Source organism: Microtus ochrogaster, chromosome 1, assembly GCF_000317375.1.
Source record: "Microtus ochrogaster isolate Prairie Vole_2 chromosome 1, MicOch1.0, whole genome shotgun sequence".
NCBI classification, from domain to species: domain Eukaryota; kingdom Metazoa; phylum Chordata; class Mammalia; order Rodentia; family Cricetidae; genus Microtus; species Microtus ochrogaster.
The window spans coordinates 62,655,327-62,675,006 of NC_022009.1; the positions used below are offsets into that span (position 1 = coordinate 62,655,327).

The following is a 19,680-nucleotide window of genomic DNA, read 5'->3' on the forward strand; positions in this document are numbered from 1 at the left end:
TACTTAGTCAAAGAATGTTTAGAGAGGATACCATGTACTACCATACCTATGATGTAAGGAAAACAAAGTAGTAAACGTAGAAAATCAACAACTGGATAAAGGAGAAAAACACTCTTTGATAGTCCTACCACGTGGATACGGCCACAGCTTCAGCCAGCTGCGTTGCCTTTCTACCATTTGTCTCCCACACAAAGAGGAACATTTACAATTGCTAGTCATTTTCTATCCATGGTATTCAATGTCAACTCCCCAGATACTATGCATTCATCCAAATCATGAACCCTAACATGGTCAAAGTGGTCACACAACTGTGTTATATAATTGAGTTAATCAACCCCCCTCCCCCAGTAGCCAGTTTATCTTTGTTTTGTGCTTTGGCTCTGGAAATAGTGGTCTGACAAGCATAAATCTGGGACAACTTAGGATATTCACTGACAGGCCTGACACAATTATGAACTTCCTTCACTTAGGTAGCTTTATTTTTTTTTTAACTGATATAAAAAGTACTTTTTTAGTCATCTAAATTTTATTAGCAAATACTTATTGCTCATAACAGTGGTTTTTAGTATCATATTTTCATACATGCCTGTAGCTGCGGATTTGTCATTCCAACCTCTACATGCTGTCTAGATATAAAACTTAGAAATAAGTAAGCCATACAGCCCCTGCAATACACACAAACACCACACACACACACATGCACACAGCCCAGCTCATTACACACACATACACACAACCCAACTCATCAACACACACACCACAACTCATCACACACACACACTCATACACATGCTCACAGCCCAACTCATCACACACACATATATACACACAACCCAATTTATGACAAACACACACCACAACTCATCACACACACACACATGCCCACAACCCAACTCATCATCATCCAGAGGATTTTCTTACACTGAAATAAAGTTTTCATAAAGAAAAAAATTTTCAAATATGTGTGTTTATATTTTCCAAACAATGGGGTTTATATAAATAAGGCCAGTATGTTTCAAATTGGACGTTGGGAGAAAGCTTAACTGGTAAAGAGGACCTCAGTTTGAATCTCCAAAATCCACACCCTAAATATGTCATATACACCATACAACTCAGGCCTAGGGAACACTGTGAAAGCGTGAATAAATACCAGAATGACTAAGAACTAGAAAGAAGGGTTGTGCAATGGCGTCTAAGCATGACTAGGCCATGACAATGATGAGCTCTCAGCAGCTATGGGCACTGGTACTGGGCCCACACATATCGGGTACATCGAGCAATCATCTGTCGACGAGGAGGAGATCATAGAACCCTTCTATTTGCTATTGAACCACTGGCAACTAACAGATTCTGAGCGTGGCAAGGCCTCGTGTTCAGTATCCAGGGGTGAGCCTGTTTGGTTAAAAGCATCACCTCAGTTCCCTGGCACCCCTTTATACAAAGTATCTGGATTGTTTAGTCAAGGGGCTTCACCCCAGCTCCTGGCATAAGATCCCTCCCCTGGGAGTTGCCTCAGTCCAAACTCAACCTCCAGAGAAAGCCTGCCAAATGGTGAGCCCCTCCCCATGGAGGGTCAAGAAAGCCTGCCAATCGGTGACCCCTCTCGAGTGAAGGCCAAAACCACTCCAACAGGCTATTTAAACTGTCCCCCAGAGAATGAACACGTGGTCTCCCCTTTTCCCTCTTTCCCTCTCTGTGTTTTCCCAGGAGCCACCCAGAAGTGCTGGCAGTCATTAAACATGGGCGTCTTTTAATTCAGTCTGATTTAGTCTGATTGGGGTTATTTACATCAGTGAAGAATTTGTTGGTTAAGAAAAATATTTAACAGAGCCTACCAGTCTCTAGTTGACAGTTTCAAATCCATGATCATACAGATGACCTTAGTTAAACTCTGTGGAACACAAGACAGAAACTCAAGAATCTAAGGAAAAAGTGATGGCACAGAGGGAGGAAGACAAGACAAAAGGAGAAAGAGAGGAATCAGAATGTTTTATATGTGTATAAAATTGTCAAAGAACAGCACTTATTTACAGAAGAAACTGAACTATTACTTTTAGGTTAAGCAGAGTGGTAGATATCTGTAATGATAATGATGGTGATAATAGGGGTAGATATTCGGACAGTCACTGGTCAGCCAACCCAGCCTAAGCGAGGGGATATAGACTCAGTGAGAGACGGTGCCTCAGAAAATAATGTGAAGGGTAACTGAGCTACATTGCTGACAACCTCCACGTGAAAGTGCACAGGCTCACGAGCGTCCACAGACAAATGTTCACACACTACATCACACACACGGACACAAGGAAATGAGGTTTTGGTCTATCCCTGAGAGCCTATAACAGTTTGACAGTTCATTAGTCCAAGTAGCAAAGTTTCACAATTTCATGAGTACCACCTCGAGTATTTACAGAAATGCTGTATGCTTTTTCTTCAAGTGTGAGCCTTTAAAAATACACTCTTGGATAAGCGGGTGTGGAGTGTCTTTGGGAGTTCTCTCTTGTAGGCTCATCCATCTTTTTATTGGAGTGGTTATATAATTTGTGTTTGTGTGTCTCAGTGTAAAATCCAACTGCTCTTGAGAGTGATGGAGTGTTTTTCTCTGTTTAATTTAATACATAAATTATAATCTAGTTAATAAAATTTAAGTCAGACACTTCATAGGGCCATCATTGAGGCATTTCCTAGAGGTTGAAATCCCAGTGTGAGAGAATTGTTATGCAACTATTAAAAGCAGTATCTGAAAGACTAAAGAGCTCTCCTCTTTCAACAGAGTTTTTTTTTTTCACCTATCTATTTATATCACCTGGCAAGTGAAAGAGTGTAAACTTTATTACCCTCTGCCTAACAATTACCCCATTAAGGTTGAGTTAGATGAGGGGAAATGCCACTTCACTGTGGAAACAGCAAATAAAAAGCAGCTACCTTTTGAATATGTAAATTCTTACCTTTAAGTCCAACCCCTCCTACACCTTTCCCTAACGCAAACAAGAATGTTAGTATGTTTGACTGTTATTCTGGCAAACTTCATTATTGAAATAATGGTCAACAGTGCTAGGAAGACAGTCTCGAAATAAAATCTCTCTCATTATAACTGAAACTTGCCAGACAGAGACCTTGCCCTGCCCCCTTTGTTTGAGGGTTATTCTTGGGGACCACAGTGTATTCCTCCAAATAACTAGATGACTGGCCAGCTGCTCAATGCCATTCTCGAGGTGTTCACTTCCAGTTGCTTGGGGATTTGCACAAAGTCTTAAGCATGAGAGGCTAATTCACATCACTACGTCCACTCAGGAAACAATAGACAGTCAACCCACAGCTGCCCATAGCTTTACAGAGAGAGGCTCGCAGGTCACCGTGATTCCCTGTGTGCAGAGTTGAACAGAGCAGATAGTGCATTGGGGCTTGGCCCATGACTCCACCAACACCATCACCTGCAGGGAACAAGGGAGGCAGTGGTCCACTGACTTTCTCAAGTAGCTTCAATTTAGTTTATTCTTTCCTTTTAGCTCTCTTCAATCTCCTTTATTGCTGCAGAAATGGTAATTCTAGTCTAAATTAGAATTTAGTCTCCTAAAGTGCCTTTTGGAAAAAAACCTTTAAATATGTGACATTGTCTCCACAGTGGCAGTAACTGTATCTCCTGCCTTGCTGGTCTTTGGCAGTGAAATTTTGAGACCCTTCCAAACAGAGAGTAGAATCTCTTTGTCTACCTCACCAAATCTGGCTCGCCCTGGGATGCGTCATAACCAACAGGAAGAGGTAGGAATGACACTGGCCATCTTCTGAGACTAGGTTTTGGTCCACTCTTGTTAATTCTGGAGACTCCTTCTTGGAAAGCTATCTGACACTGCTGTGCTGTGGGACTGGAGCAGATCTTGAGGCATGCCACACAGGAACATAGAGGATGGAAAGCAGAGATGCTCAACCAAGTCCAGGCAAATGATGTCTCTTGCTGAAAGAGGTATCTGAGTGACAACAGTGGCCCAGAGTAGGGCAGCCTCATCAGTCCACAGAACTAACAAAAGCAATAAATCATCCTTTATAGTTACCAAATCCTGGGAATGTTTCAACAACAGTTAGTCAACTAGTCTCTAGCAGTCTACTGGGCAGCAGTTTAGGAGACAAAGCCTTTATATGGCTAACAATTTGTTGACTTTATTCTTCGTCCTGTCTGGGTTTATTACTTACACATGGCACAAGATTCTCCTGTGTAACCAGGAGCACAATCGCAGCTTCCAGACTCTCCATTGCAATGACCTCCATTTTCACAGAGTCCACAGGAAAACTGGCATTCTGGTCCCCAGAGGCCATCAGGGCAGGCTTGTAAAATAAAAACAAAAAGAAAGATGGGTCCAGATTTCACGTTCACTGTTGCCTAAGTGAGATGGCAAATTGTGTGTGTGTGTGTTTGTGTGTGTGGGGGGGGGAGTGTTTTCCAAAGAAAAAAGTGTTCGCTAGCCTCTGAAGATTTATAGCTCCTCCAAAAGCATTCCCGAAAGAAATCAACACAATGTTGTGTCTATGACTTTGGAAACACAGATATAGTAATTGTCGTTTTTCTTTTCTCTTTTTCCTTCGCTGAAAGCGTGTGTGTGTGTTCCAGGCAGTAACAATGAAATCCATTTTGATTTATTTTTGAAGGCACTTGAACGGAATAAGCATGAGACGGGAGTGTAATTTGTGAAAAGCATCCCAGAAGAACGCCCCCAAATGCTAGCTGCACATCTTCTTCCTCATCAATGCTTCCTTCTCCAGCCTAGCCAAGGCAGGGCTCTGCGGTTTATGTTCTTTCTGGCATACAGTGTCTAAAGTGGCTAAGGACAAACTGCATGCTGTCCTGTTGAATGTCCTTTGAACTACTGATGGAAAAGGACAAGTGGTAGATACTACCGGCACACGGACCTTAAGAGACATTGTCTAAAGCCTACAAGTCCAAACGTGGGGGAACTTACCTTAGGAACACAGAGAAAACAGTAAAACTTCTTTAAACGTTTGACAGTGGTTGGAAGTTACAGCCCACTTCGCCCATCTGCGATGTGTGTCTTGGGCTGGGCAGAGTCTCGGAATAGCAGAATCACCACATTTTCTGAGGTGTCATACCAGATCTTCAGCCGTACCCTTATATAATTACATCATATTTAAAAAAAAAAACAGCCAATCGCAACTTCACCCTGTACTAAATAAGGCTTGGAGAGGCGGTGCATCTGCTGTTATAACGCTGTGGGCAGCAAAGTTGAAATTTAATCCTGCATCTTTCAGTTTGGGGATCTAGTGATCCCATCACACTTCGTGATGCTGAACCATTCAGAGGCTCTCAAGTCGTCTATTGTGCTCTGAGAGACCCACTGTGGTTTTGAATTTTGAGTTTGCCTGTGGTAGAATGATTTGAATCCAGACTTGATTTTCCTGCAATGGCACAGGGGCTGCACAACCTTCCTAAAATGGGCTTATGGGGCCCCCCACATTTAAAAATCTGCCTGTAGTTGCAGTTCCAAATACCCACGATACAAACTTTTACCCAGAGTACCTAGGCAGCCTTTAAGTGGTTTCTCTCCCCTCTGTCACAGGTTGCTGGAAGAAGTTTTTGCTGTTTGGAAGAAGTCGCTGCTGATAAGGTAACTGAGGTTACTGCTGATTGTTCAGGGCGCTGCTCCCCAGTACCACTGAAACAATCCTTAACTGACTATTCACATGCAGTTCTGCTGCAGGCCTGGAGGTAAGATCCCGAAAGCTGTGTCTGGCCTTGGGAGCATAGGGGCCATCCCAGGGCTTGAGACGCAGAAACCCAACAGGGCCGGTTTTCACCATGCTCGACTCAACAAGTGCTCCCCTGGCCTTAATTTCAGCTGCCAATCATGGCGAGCTCACCCACATGCTCCCGTCTTACTCATAATTTCATTTCGTGGTTAGACAAAACTATCAGGATTGGACAAAGCTATCTGATTGAAAAATAATATGTTTTCTAGAGATTATGGTGACCTCTCTATTTTGCTGATTTGCATATACTTTCAACTCATTTTCCTTCACAGTGGGGATCTCAGAAGCCGTTCCCAATAAAGTATATTCAGCAGCTGCTTTAAGGAAATGTTGTCAGAATAAATTAAATTTACCCAGGTGTGTGTACATTGTATTATATCCTTGTACATTGGCTTCCAGAACACGCCATCTCAGTAGGGACACGAAGAGAATGCTGACATCAGGCTTAAAATCAGGGCAGAAATTGAGTGACATGAGACCTATTCTTGTGTCATAGTAAACACATTTGTTTGAGACTGGACTTCTGTTCCCTCAAGTTCCTTTCTTCATTACTTAGGTAGTTACAGTGCAGCCACCACAGCCCACAGGGCTGGCTCCTAAGCCTACGAGGTTTCTAGTTGCAGAACAAGATGACATCCTTCCCTAAACCAGTGCATAAGGAATTCGAAGACAAGTTTCAATCCCCTGCTTCTGTGAGCGGATTCAACACTGCGCTGTCTTCCATTGGAGCCCAGTATCCTCTTCTAGTCGCAAAGGATGGAAAAACTTCCCGTTAGTCCTGTTCATTTGGTTTGTCCTAAGTGTGCAGTTCTTATGAAAGAGCAAAGGGCCATGACAATTTTCTTTTCTTAAATAAGAATCCCTAGGGCTTGATGAAAGTATATATTTATATAGTAAGCATGATCCTACATACTATGTGTTGATTTAAGGAAAGATTTACTGACTAGTGGTCACAGGAGCAAGGGAATACCCAAGAAAACAAAGCAGAAAGCTTGTCTATGCGGGACCCAGATTCTGTCAAGAGAATGATCACCCATATCAAATACAACAGTAATAGGTGAATAAGGTAGAGCAGAAGATGAGAAATACTATAGAGCAGAAAAAAAAATCCAAGGAAAGTGCAAGGCACATTCTAAGAAGTGGTATGAAAGACATTCAGTGACAAGCGACCAAACCCCAAAACCATGAGCATCCCAGAGTCTACAAGCCAGGGATGGCTTTCCTAACAGGCTGAAACACCATTTCCCCAATTTATCATGCAACTGCAACATGTCTACACTTTCTTACGATTGGCATCGTAACTCACTATCTATAGATTGGTCTAAAGATTATGTGATTCCTGTATAGTTAACAAATGACAGTAGTGGCATCCATATTTTAATTCTCCATGGCTAAGGAACTGTTAATAAATGTATTTGCATGACTGGTTTTTATATCAAAGAATATGGTCTTTAATTCTGAAAGAGAGCTGGTCTTTGGTTGATACATCAATGTTGTCTATCTTTAATTGTTTTCAGATATAATTTTAACCAGTGTGATCCTTTTCTCCTTTGCTCGGGCTGAAAAGGGGACTGCTAACAGGGGTGGCCAAGAAGATAAGGTTCAATAATTGTATTGTCCCCTGTCTCAGTTTCCTCACTAGCAATAGGGGATCAATAAAACATCCCCACCTCCAAGGACACTGGTGTGGATTACCTCATCAATAACACATGCTGAACAAAGACTGATCATTTATTATTAGAGAAGCCCAGAAATCCATCATTGGTTTGTACCTTCCTGGCATCTGTTTCCTTGGTAACCAGATTTACAGGTGCAACTACCATTTTTGGCACTGCATTCCAGGGTGTTCTCCTCCACACACTGACATTCCAAAGAACAGGCAGTTCCATACGTTCCCCTGGGACAACCTGCAAGCAGAGTAAGGCAGGCTGGTCACCTGAAAACCATGCTTTGTTCATTTGAAATTGTTAGTGCACAGGCATGGACCTGATTATAAGGAGAACAGGGGGATCATCATGACTGCCAAACCAAAAAAAATGAGGCAACAAATGTCTTTCAAATCAGGCAATTCATTTGATTTTTGGCAACTGGACATGAACATTGAAGGCTGAATTACTTAAAAGGCCGCGGTGATGCTGGGAGAGAGATTGCTTCTCAAATGTGCGCTATTGCTGCCTGGACTTAATATTCTCCAAGGACTGCTTTGGCTGCCAGGCCCCTCATCATCCAGCTGAAGCCTGGAGATGATGGACAAGCACTTATGTGAAGGTTGGCCATTGTCCTGACTCCCCCTGATTATATGGCAATCAGAAATAATTTTACATCTCACAGATTACACAAAGCTTCCATTGTGACAGCGATATTATCTTGACCACTTCTGTGGCAAGTGCTGCTTGCCCTGTCTTCTTTGTTTTCCCCAGGCCATTGAGTTTTGGAGATGATGCGATCAGAACTGAAATTCTAACTTGAAAACATCCTGCCCTTGTGTTTAGGACAGCATCCCATAGTTCATGCATTCTCTCTCTTCCTCTTTCCAATTGCTTCTGCTGAGTTCTTAGAACAGCGCAATTCCCTTTCCTAAACAGATCTCTGACAATTATTTTGTTTCCCGGTTATTAATGTTCAAGAAACTTCTCAAATCAAATCTGTTTTAAGGTTCTTTTGGGATCAAAGTAATTGTTTGGTGTGCCCTTACAGGCTTTGCTGCAGAAAATGCAATGAATTGTGCTGCTTCCCCGGGGGACCGGAAGTGACATTAATGGAGTTCATTCAATGTGGTGGTTATGATGACTCCTAAGGAATCCCACTCTGGTTGCCAGGGAAAGTGCAAATATCTTTAAAGGCAGACAATCAACAGAGCCATGTGGATGCTTTAATAATTGGGTCCAGTTCTGGTAACAAGTGATCGTTTTCATGACCACCAAGTTCCATAGACAGCATCAACCTCACCAAGACTGGGGTCTGCTTCAATCTAGGTTCTTCTGCTTATTCCAGAATACATACTTACTTGGTAATGAGTTTGGATAAAGAAAAAGTGGAAAGCCAGTATCTCTCAGGGTTTGTTAGGCATTGAGATAGAACACAGATCCCTCTGTAATATCATCAGATGGACCAGAAAACTACTGACACCTTGAAATTGGGCTCCCAGCTTCCAAAACTCTCAGACAACGGGTTTCTGCTTTGAGATACTCAGTTTGTGGCACTTGGTGTGGTTAGGAAAATAATGTGGTAGGATTTGAGGTCCTTGGGGCTAGTCAAGTGACATTCATAAGTAAATCCAGAAGAACTAGGATGTGTGCAGTCTTCCTAAAGATTGTGGCATTTAAAATGTTAATCATCACTACTACCACCTCACCATTACCACCACCAACACTTCTACAGCCACCGCCACCAGCAGTAACCACCCCATCACCACAGTTACCAACATCATCACCATCACTACCACCACCACCAACAACAACAACCCCACCATCACCACAGTTACCAACATCATCACCATCACTACCACCAGCAGCAGCAGCAGCACCCCCTAAGACCCCCAGCACCACATCTTGTTTACTGGTATTCTCTTAAGTCTTTACTCCTTACAGTTGGCAAGTGAGCCTGTTATTCCTGTTATTCAAATCCTAAGAATGCCAATTTTGTTACTGAAAAGTGAGCTTCCCAAACTTTTTGACAATTTGTATTGATTTAAGTTTTGTGCTCAAACATTTGGTATTAACATATAAGATATTCAAAGGTTATCATTTCATATTGGATATATCTTGCTACAATTCAAGACCAATAACAGAAATGGTACAACCTTTGTTTCCAGCCAGGTTTTCTTCTCTAGGAATGCCTTAGGAGACGAAAGATAGTCTAGAATGTACCCTCCGTACCTCTGCTTTCCAGTTCTTGATGGCTCTCTCTATTCTCTTTTTTATTTACCTAAGCCTAATCTTTGCTCATGGCCCACTATCAATTTACTATGATGCCTTCACTCGATCTCTTATTGGCTTATTCACAATTTACTATGTTTTTCCCAGAGACATTCCTTCTCTTAAGTATGTAAGTCCTATTGATATTAAATTAAAAATAAATTATAAATTATAGAAGGCAATGGTACCTTGATAACAGCAGTGTGAATGGTACTGTCCTCCTTAAATGGTTATGGTAGAATCTTATGCCCCTTGAAGAATGCTATTTGGAGGTTGGATTTTAGGAACATTGTTAGGTAGGGACGAAGGGTGTTTGATGGAGGAAGGTCATTGGTTAATTAAATAAAGAAGCTGCTTGCCCTGATAGGTTAAAACATAGGTGGGAGGAGTAAACAGAACAGAATGCTGGGAGGAAGAGGAAGTGAGGGGAGACTCGACGGCTCTCCTCTCGGGGGCAGCCGCCTCAGAGAGACACGATGCTCCACTCTTGCTGGCAGAGGCGAGAGCTCTGCTCTCTGAGGCACACGCGATGAAGCTCCGACCCAGGATGGACGTAGGCTAGAATCTTCCCGGTAAGTGCACCTTGGGGTGCAACACAGATGATTAGAAATGGGCTAAATTAATATGTGAGAATTAGCCTAGAAGAGGCTAGATAGAAATGGGCCAAGCAGTGCTTAAAAGAATACAGTGTCCGTGTAATTATTTCGGGGCATAAGCTAGCCAGGTGGCTGGGGTGCTGGGGACTCAGCCCCGCCACTCCTATTACTACAGGTGTTTATTGTGAGATTAGTGCTTTAGTAATAAAGTCTGAGAGAATATTTGCTTGTCTTCCCAAAAGGAGGATGCACTGCCAGGAACTATCTAGGAACCAAAAAGTCACCTTTCAGAAGGGACCTTATGCATATTTCCCAGACTGTATAATTAAATACATATTTTATAATCTATCCATTTTATGGTATTCAGTCATAGCAAGCTAACCAGACCAAGACACCAATATTCATTAGGAGAAATCTTCAGAGGACCGAGTTGCTCAATAGCATGATGAGGGAAGGACCATAGGACAAGGAGCAGGCAGAGCTGAGGTCACTTTAGGGAGGGCTGCCGCACTTCTGATTCACAGATTTTAGCTTCAGTGTTGGAGAAAAGCCCTTCCATGCCACTCCATGGAGAAACTATAGAAGTTACAGCTGAGCTTACAGACTCAGATATTTGGGGCATCGTTTGAAAACTGTGCATGGTCATTGTAACACAAGCAGAAGAGCTGTTCTGAATTTTAATGTTCTAGTGCTTTGTGCTAGACACAGAGACATGGTCTAGGCCCCTCACAATCAGCGCCTACAACATGACAGGTATTTACTTACTATCCAACAATCCTTGCTTGATAACTAAGAAAATCAGGAGATAGAAAAATTTAAAATTCGGAAATATTTTTTATTCATAAAAATCTAGATTCTGTAATTTAAAGAGCCCAAAGAACATAATAAAATCTTTGCCTCTATGAGTAGATGAACTAGGTTTTGTCTGATCTGTCCCCACACCATTCTAAGCCACTGTGCTTCACCCAGGGGCAAATCACAGCTGCGACTTACTGAGATGACAGAATCTTCCATAGCGCCCTAGGTCACATACGCAGGCACCATACACCCTGTGGCAATGGCCGTTGTTGGCACAGTGACATTTTCTTTTGCAGTTCTTCCCAAAGAACCCCTTTGGGCATCCTTCAAGGTATGGAAAAGAAGGAAATATTAGCTCACATCCTGAAACTGCTACAACCTTTGTTTATAAAACACAAATCCTGAGTTTCCACCCCTATCTGAGGAGCTATAGACAGTTGACGGGTTGAGGGAAAGACAGTCACTGTCCTCTGGGGAGTTGGCCAATGGCAAGCGTTCATATCCCAGCAGATGACCACATGCACATGCGGACAGCACTACATGTATCCTTAGTAAGACATGAACTTGGGGGAAGGAGAAGGTGTGGTGCTCTAGGGGGAGCTGGAGTGAGATAGTGGTGGGCAGATGTGCTCAATATACATTGTATAAATGTATGGAACTTTAAAAAATAAATCTTTTTAATAGTACCTGAAAATTTCTTACAATGTATTTAATCACACTCACACCATCTCTTGCTACTCTTCCAAAATTCAGCTAACTTCCCTTCATAACCAACTTTGTTTCTTCTTTTTCCTTTTCTTTTACACACATCAAGTCTAATTGGTGATGCTCATGGATTCTTGGATGTGGGCTCTTCCACTGGATTGTGGTAGATCTAGTAGGGGCCACACTCTTACAGAAAACTGATTCTCCCAGTAGTTATCAATTGCTAATGGCTCCTCAGCTAGGGGTGGGACTTCATGACCACTTCTTTCCATGCTGGGATTATGTGAGGCTTGAGCTGGCATAGGTCTTGTACATGCTGTCTCAATGGCTATGAGTTCATATGTGCCACTGCCTTGCTGCATCTGGGAGACATTTTCTTTGTAGTCATACACTTCTCTGGCTTTTAATTATATATATATTTAATTATATATATAAATATGTATTTATATATGTACATATAATATTATATATTATAGTACATCTATTTAGGAAGTCATAGTGGAAGACAATAACTCCACAGGTTATTGTGGTAAAAATGTGAGGACCTGAGCTCATTGATCAGAAGCAAATTTTTGTGTGTTTGAAGCCAACCTGGTCTACGTAATGAGTTCCATGTCAGCTAGATCTGCGTAGTGAGACCCTTTCTAAAAACCAAACTGAAAGAAAAACCAAGACTTCATCTTAAAACCCAAGGTGCTCAGCATCCTGAGGAACGACACTGGAGGTTGACTTTGGTGTGGACACAGACCTGCACAATGTGTACCTGCAATCCGCGCAGGTCCACAGTTGTCATTCTACTTATATGGAGATAGACAGTAAAGAGAGAGGCAAAGGCAAAGAAAACCTCTAAATTAACAAGTAATGTAACTTTGAATTCTCCCAACATCTATAGAAGAGAAAGTTTTTAGAAACAAAGATAAAGAATTCTAAGTGGCTTCCATAGTAGCTGGGTAATAGTATGTCTATCACTGTCATACTTAAATAATTTCCTTATATTTTACTGAACAGATTCCTGAGATGTTTGAGTAGATTCTGTCACAGAAGACCAACAAAGATACTGGGATAGTCATCTACTCAATGGGGAGGGTTGGGGTTAGGGCTGGGAGCCCCACTTTCCTGATTGCTACTCAATTTTATTTTTATTTTCCTGGGTTGCATTTTAAAAGTCTGTCATCTTTTAAATATGTAATTTATATGGATTTTAAAGATTATCAACACTCCCTTGGGATTGAAGAATTTAGTCGAAAGCTCTGAGTTGGTTTGGGTTGTTCGGTCTTTATTCTCAGACTGTGTTTTCTGAAACAGACTCTCCCAGAAAGGCACTGATGAACACTCAGACATCTGCAAGGTTTTCCAGGAATGACGATGTGGACTTCTTGACCTTTTATCACCTCGATCCCTTCGATATCTCAGTGTGGGATTCGTATCAGTGATGCTTTCCTCTGATGCTTCAGAAGTAGATTGTCTAGTTTTGTTCCTCATGCTACCATGTCAAGGACCATGTGTTCAAGCCACACATGCATATCAATGGACTGCATGCTAAAAAATTCTTTATATTATAACAATAATATGATGACGTTATATACACTTTATACTATGGAATATGTGATCATATGGGTTAATATAATTGAGAGTCCCTACTAAGATTTGTTCTATCTGTACTGATGTGGTTGGCATTTCAATGTAGAGTAACTTACAATAAATGAGAATGAGTTGTGCCTGACCAAGAAGAATACTCCTCAAGAAAGGTAAGTACAGTAAGAGAGGCTTGACATCCACTAGAAAGACTAAAGCATGCCGAGGACACCACCTGAAGCTTTACATGACAGAAATGAATCTTCAAAGATTCATTTGCTCTGTGGAGCAACAGCCACAGAACTAGAACACGCAGAATATTAAGTAGTCAGTAGTTTACCTTTCTAGAAATAGTCAACTGGGCAAAAACTATGGTAAAGATTAAAAAAAAAGAGGGGTTTATGAGAACCTAATTGTGGAAGGTTCCAAGTGACTAAGTATACATACAAACACACATACATACATACATAAACTACATAAAGACAGTGGGCTCCTTAATATGTTAAGAGCAGCAGAGAACATGATCACAGGAATTCTTGGGGAACAGCCTGAATACCTGGCCAAAAGATGTTACTGTGTCAGGACTTGAGTCCTGTGCCTGTGATATGCAGTAGAACATATCTTTGCTCTTTTTCTCTTGCATGCAGTGAGCTAAAAAGAAAAATCTGCTCATACCATCTTCTAGATAATCATGAAGACACATATTTTTAAGTATATGAGCAAGTTAAAAAGAGAAAACACTCAATGTATTTTATTTTATCATGTGGAAGTTTCAACTCCTAAAAGCTGTCTTCATTTAAAACACAAATGAAATGATATTTGGATAGCATCATATTTAAATTTTTGATAGTTTCTCTTGAGAGATTTATATAAAAAGATGAAACTATCACCATTGGTTATGTTAATGTGATTTTTAAAAGGGGGAAGAGAGGTAAAAGAACAGAAGCAAGCCCAGTTAAACAATTTCATTTTTAAAAATTTTAAGCAAACTTACTGTACTTTGAAATACAAAGCATCCTGGTTTTCCATTGGAAAAAACTGACCAGGTCTTGGTGAGTTATTAAGAGTCCAGGGTTTTTTATAAGACCAACCTTGTTGGGAGCCTTTATTAATTTCTGTTTTATGGGTTAGCAGAATTCAGAACATTACATTCCACTGGAAATATACAACATTTCCTTTCTGTCATATATTCAGTTTACAAATGCCACCATTCCCTATCATTCTTTAAAGCAAATATATTGATAGTCAATCGGTATATTATAGGCTGCTTTTTTGAGGAGAACTCACCTAAAGGAACTGACTGGTTCACACTAGTTGTTAGGGTGTTGCTTTCATTGCAAAGAATGCCAGTCCAGCCTTCGGGGCAGAAGCACCCACTCTTTCCTTGTTGGCATTTACCTCCATTCAGGCAGTTGTCACAGCTCAAGCTGCAGTCCAGGCCAAAGGTGCCATCTAAACAAACTGTCATGGGAAACCATCTTAGTTGACTCCTAGCCATACTTGTAACCAAAAATAAAGTAAAATACTTAAATCCTCAAAGGTAGTCACATCAGATATTTTTCCCAAAAAAATCCAGAAAAGGACCTTTGCAAAGAGATAGCTCGTAACGCAGACCAGGTTTTATTTTGGCAAGTTATAATATTAGATTATTGTTCCTTTTTAAAAGGTCTATGGGGAAGAAACAAACGAGGCCTATGACTGATTCTAGGGCACAGAAGGGACAGAGAGTTCAGGCTTGTTATGCTTCCCTTTCTAGACTTTTCTATGCATATGTTATTGAAACTTACTATCATGTGTAAGGATGCACACATCTCAAATCTACCCACCAGTGGCCCACACTCTCAGATCATGGTACAACATATTTACCTCTTACCTAAAATGTCAGTGCTATTAGGGCTCATAAATAAAACACTACCATAGTCTCTGACACCACACATGTTTTTCTGAACGTTTTATAAACAGAATTGTACAGTAAGTGCTTTTGCAGTCAGGTTTCCTCTGTCAGTACAACGCCTGTGACATTCCTCCCTGCTCTGTGTATAATATTCTGTTCCTTACTGAGAGGCAATCTGTTCACATCTTCCTTCTCTTCTTGATGGAGATTGTCCTGATATGAGTGCGTTCAGAGATATTCTTTTATGCAGTTGTTTATGCATGGGCTCATGTTTCGTCCTCATCTTGGTGTGGGGGGATGGGCGGATGTGGGGCCTTGCTACTCTGGGCGGTGCTGGTTTCCACTTCGTGCATTCTCATCACAGCTATGCTTCTGAGCACTGCACCTGCCTTGCTTTCTTGACAGCTGTCTGTGGGACTGCATGGCCCATCTCATGACTGGCTAATGATCGAAGGAAAGACAGAAGAGGTGTAACTGGAACTCTCTCTTTTCAAACCTTGGTCAAATGATTTCATTTTGCCTACATGTGCTGTTTGCAACTACATTTCCTTTGATATTGAGTAGCCAAAACACCAGAAATTTAATAAGGGAACATTTAGATAGTTCACCTTTATGCAGAAGCATTGGTAGTCTTATAAATGAACTATAATACAAATGTTTTACTGCCAGTTTCTACTTTATATTTATTTGTTTGTTTTTTTATTAGGTGCATGTGCACATATGTGTACAAATGGCACTGCATACATGGTGCAGTCAGGGCACAGCTGTTGGCAGGGGGTCACCTTTCTGCTATGTGGCTCCCAGATGTTGAACTCAGAAGGTTGTTCATGGTAGCAAGCATTTGCTCACTGAGCCATCAAGACACTCCTTCACCTCGTACTAATTTCCACCAGTACTTTCATATCTTCTCTTTATTGTATAAAAATGGAAATCAAGAGATGATAAAGTTATAGGAAGTTCTGCAAAAGCAAAGGTTTTGGACCCATTTTTTCTACTCAATCTCCCATCTCAACATCTGATGATCTTAACTATTGATAACGAAATTGCTTGGGTACCGTGTCTGAGTTACTTGATGATGAGGAGCCATAAACAATGAAAGCATCCTTTACTCACCCACTCTGTGCAAGGCTGTCAGACCCTGGAACTCTTCTTCTGCTTCCTGGTCTTCTTCATCATCTTCATCTTCGTACGAAGCAGCCAGAGAAGGAGCGAGGTAAGGGAATGGCCAAGGTGAGTTTTCAACCAGAAGTCCTGGAAACCTCAGGATGTCTAGTACCTCTTCTTCCTCCTCTAACTGCTCATCATCTAGAGCTCAGACCAGAGAAGAAAACACTGGTTTTCAACACTGAGGCTAGAAGGAGGAAAAAGCGACCAAACATTGACAAATAGCAAGACGGCTATGCAGGGATGACTGATGGGCAAAGAGCTCGGTGTAGGGTTTTCAAAGACCCATTGTCTCAGCAGCCAGATGCTGCTGCCATGGGGTTGAGTGACAGTAGACAGAGTGCAAGGGAAATAAAATAAGGCTAGAAAGAAAGAGGAGTGGGAGGAAAAGAAAAAGAATGAAGGGAGTCAGGAAGGAGGGAAGGAATGAGAGGGAAAGAGAAAAAAGGAAAGAAAGAATGAAGGAGGGAAAGAGAGGGAGAGAAGGATAGAAGGTAGAGAGAGAGACAGAGACCTGAAGGAGGGAGACAGGGTTCCGAAGTTTTCTTCTCCAGCACTCTGAAGAGCAGGAAGTGGAAGGAATTTACAAAAGACTCAGAAACTCCCTTGACTACTGACAGAGACAGGTCCTTCCATCACTTCCGATTCTGTATCCTTCTTCACAGGCGCAGTCATATGTCCCCACGGAGTTGATGCACAGCTGGTCACAGTCCACACTGGCATCCAGGCACTCGTCCACATCTAGGGAGAGGAGAGTTAACCAGCACCTGCCCTTTTGTGGTCTTATGTGCCCTTTATTAACTAGCAGAGGCATCCTGCCACACAGAAAGCAAGTACAGCCCCTCAGTATCGCACATACCTACCTAGTAACTTGCTTTCGTTCATTTGCAAGTTTACCAAAGACTGGCCCCACAAACGAATGTTTTCTGAGCTTTCTTTGTGTAGCTTGGATGAAGAACATAAAACTTAAATTCGATGGTTCCAAGCTGTGCCTTATTCTGCAAAAATGTACTAATTTCTCAGTTCAAGTATGTGAGTGAACATTTTTGCATAATTCCACGCAGGGTCCACGGAGAACTTTTGACACAGAAGAATACTAACTAGTGTGTCCTCGTGTAGCGATCAGATTTATGACTGAATCTGAGTTCATAGCCAATCCGTGTGTTAGATACACGGAGAGTCCCAGAGTGAAGCCACACTTCAACTACACCTCAGACAGTGCACACCTTACCCTATGGGTATGCGCAAGTGTGCGCCTTCATGTCATACAATCAGATCTTGGCTCACTCCTCTTCAGAGCAGATGGTGCATAAAATGCAGCTTTTGTTGGCTCTGTTAATTGGATGGAAATGATGAATCTGCTCCGCTGTGTTTAGATATATAGATAGCACAGTGTGTTTTTCTCCGATCTACACTGAAGGGCTGGCTGGTAGTGGTTTAAAGCCTGGCTACCATCAGAATTCAGGATTTGTCTCTTTAAGCAATGAAACTCCACGTTCTTTGTGACATTAATGTCATATATTTGACTTGATGCTGGAATAGATTGTAATGCTATGAACTGTGGATAGATTTAATGAAAATACATTTTTAATAATAATAATTGCAAAATTAAAAAATCAATAATGTATTTAAGGTAATTTTTGTTTTTAAATTAACTCTATATAAACATAGAGAGCAATTGATTATGCTATAGCATGCTTATACACACATAACATTCAGTTTCAACCTCATTCTTACTTTCCCCATTGCCCTATCCTACTCTCTTTGTCCTTACTTTTAACCCCTTCCTCCCCTATTGCTGCCCTTTGACTTTAATGTCACTTGTATCCTATCACACTCTCTAGCCCCTCCCACTTAAAATTTGCCCCTTCTTTTCCTATAGCTGCCCTTCGACTTTTATGTCACTGGAATTCCATTACAACCTCTAATGCCTCCCACCTATCTTCTCTCTCTTCCACTTTCTGTCTTCTTTCTACTTTTAAGGAACAAACAGATTTAAGTTTAGATTATGCATATGAAAAAAATGTGTTTTTTTCTTTCTGGATCTGGTTTATTTCACTTAATTATAAATGACCCCTAGTTGTATACATTTTTTTTTTTCAAAAATGATCTGATTTCATCTTTCTGGGGATGGATAAAATTCTGTTGGATACATGTTCCACATTTTCTGCATTTATTCTTCTGCTGATCGCCATGTAGGCTGGTTCTGTGCCTTGGTTATGATGAGCAGGGCAGTAGTAATTATGGATGTGAAGCATCATGTGGAAGGGTGACCTCACCCTTCCATCCTATGCAGAGTGGTGAAGCCCCATTATATGGTAGTTCTAGTTCCTGAGTTTTGAGAGTCTTCCTCCATGACTCCTAAGAGGGCCATGCAATTCGCCTTCTCTCCAACAGTGCATGAGATTTCTTCTTTCCCCATGTCCTCTCTGCTGTTTTTAATAACAGCCACATGACATAGATGAGATGGAAGTTAAAAGTATTTTCAATGTGCATTTCCTTGGCAGCTAAGCATGTTGAATTTTTTCAAATATTTATGCCATTTTTATTCGTTGTTTTGAGCACTAATAAACTATTATGCTCATTGATAAATTTAGCAATGGATATATTAGGGGCTTTTTAGTTTTTAAATTTTGCAGCTCTTTCTATATTATAGCTATTAATCCACTCTGTAACGTTGGATGACAAAAATAATTTTTTTTGCTCTTTAGATTGTCTCTTCATTCTGGTGATTGTTTCCTTTGCTGTGTAGAAGCATTTTTAGGTTCTTGAAATCTAACTTATAAATTATTGGGATTTCTCTCTTGGTACTGGAATCAACTGAAGAAAGTTCTTTCTTATGCCTCTATCTCAAAGTGTTTTTTTCCATAGATTTTTTTTTTCCTAGTAGATCAAAGCTTCATGTGTCTCACTAAGATGTCTGATTCATTTTGTAGTAATTTTTGTAAAGGGAGAGAAATAAGGATTAACTTTCTTTATTCTACAGGTGGATATCCAATTTTCACTGCATTTGTTGAAGAACCCCTCCCCCAACTCCTGTAACCTCAGTGTTGGTTGGTACAGATGGATGTGCCCTGGGAGCTCACTTGCCAATCTTTCTAGTAGAAACGGTGAGCTCCAGGTCTAGCAAAAGACCCTGTCTCAAAAAGAGGTTGGAGAAGCAGTTGAGAAAGACACCAACATCAATCTCTAGTCTCCACATGTATCCACATGAGTGGCTGCATCCACATACTTACAAACACACACACATACATACACACATGAGAGAGAGAGA

The 19,680-nt window shown here is 41.1% G+C and overlaps 1 protein-coding gene across 1 annotated transcript in view; it reads right to left on the bottom strand.

The window, feature by feature from the left end:
• LOC106143747 (EGF-like and EMI domain-containing protein 1) overlaps positions 1-19,680 on the bottom strand; it is a 649,376-nt gene that overhangs the window by 79,071 nt on the left and 550,625 nt on the right. The window contains exons 11-15 of the mRNA XM_026782051.1: positions 16,356-16,553; positions 14,636-14,809; positions 11,264-11,392; positions 7,530-7,664; positions 4,189-4,320 (exon numbers count right to left, since the gene is read on the bottom strand). Of these exons, the coding sequence (XP_026637852.1) occupies positions 4,189-4,320; positions 7,530-7,664; positions 11,264-11,392; positions 14,636-14,809; positions 16,356-16,553 (768 nt within the window). The remainder of the gene's footprint in view (positions 1-4,188; positions 4,321-7,529; positions 7,665-11,263; positions 11,393-14,635; positions 14,810-16,355; positions 16,554-19,680) is intronic.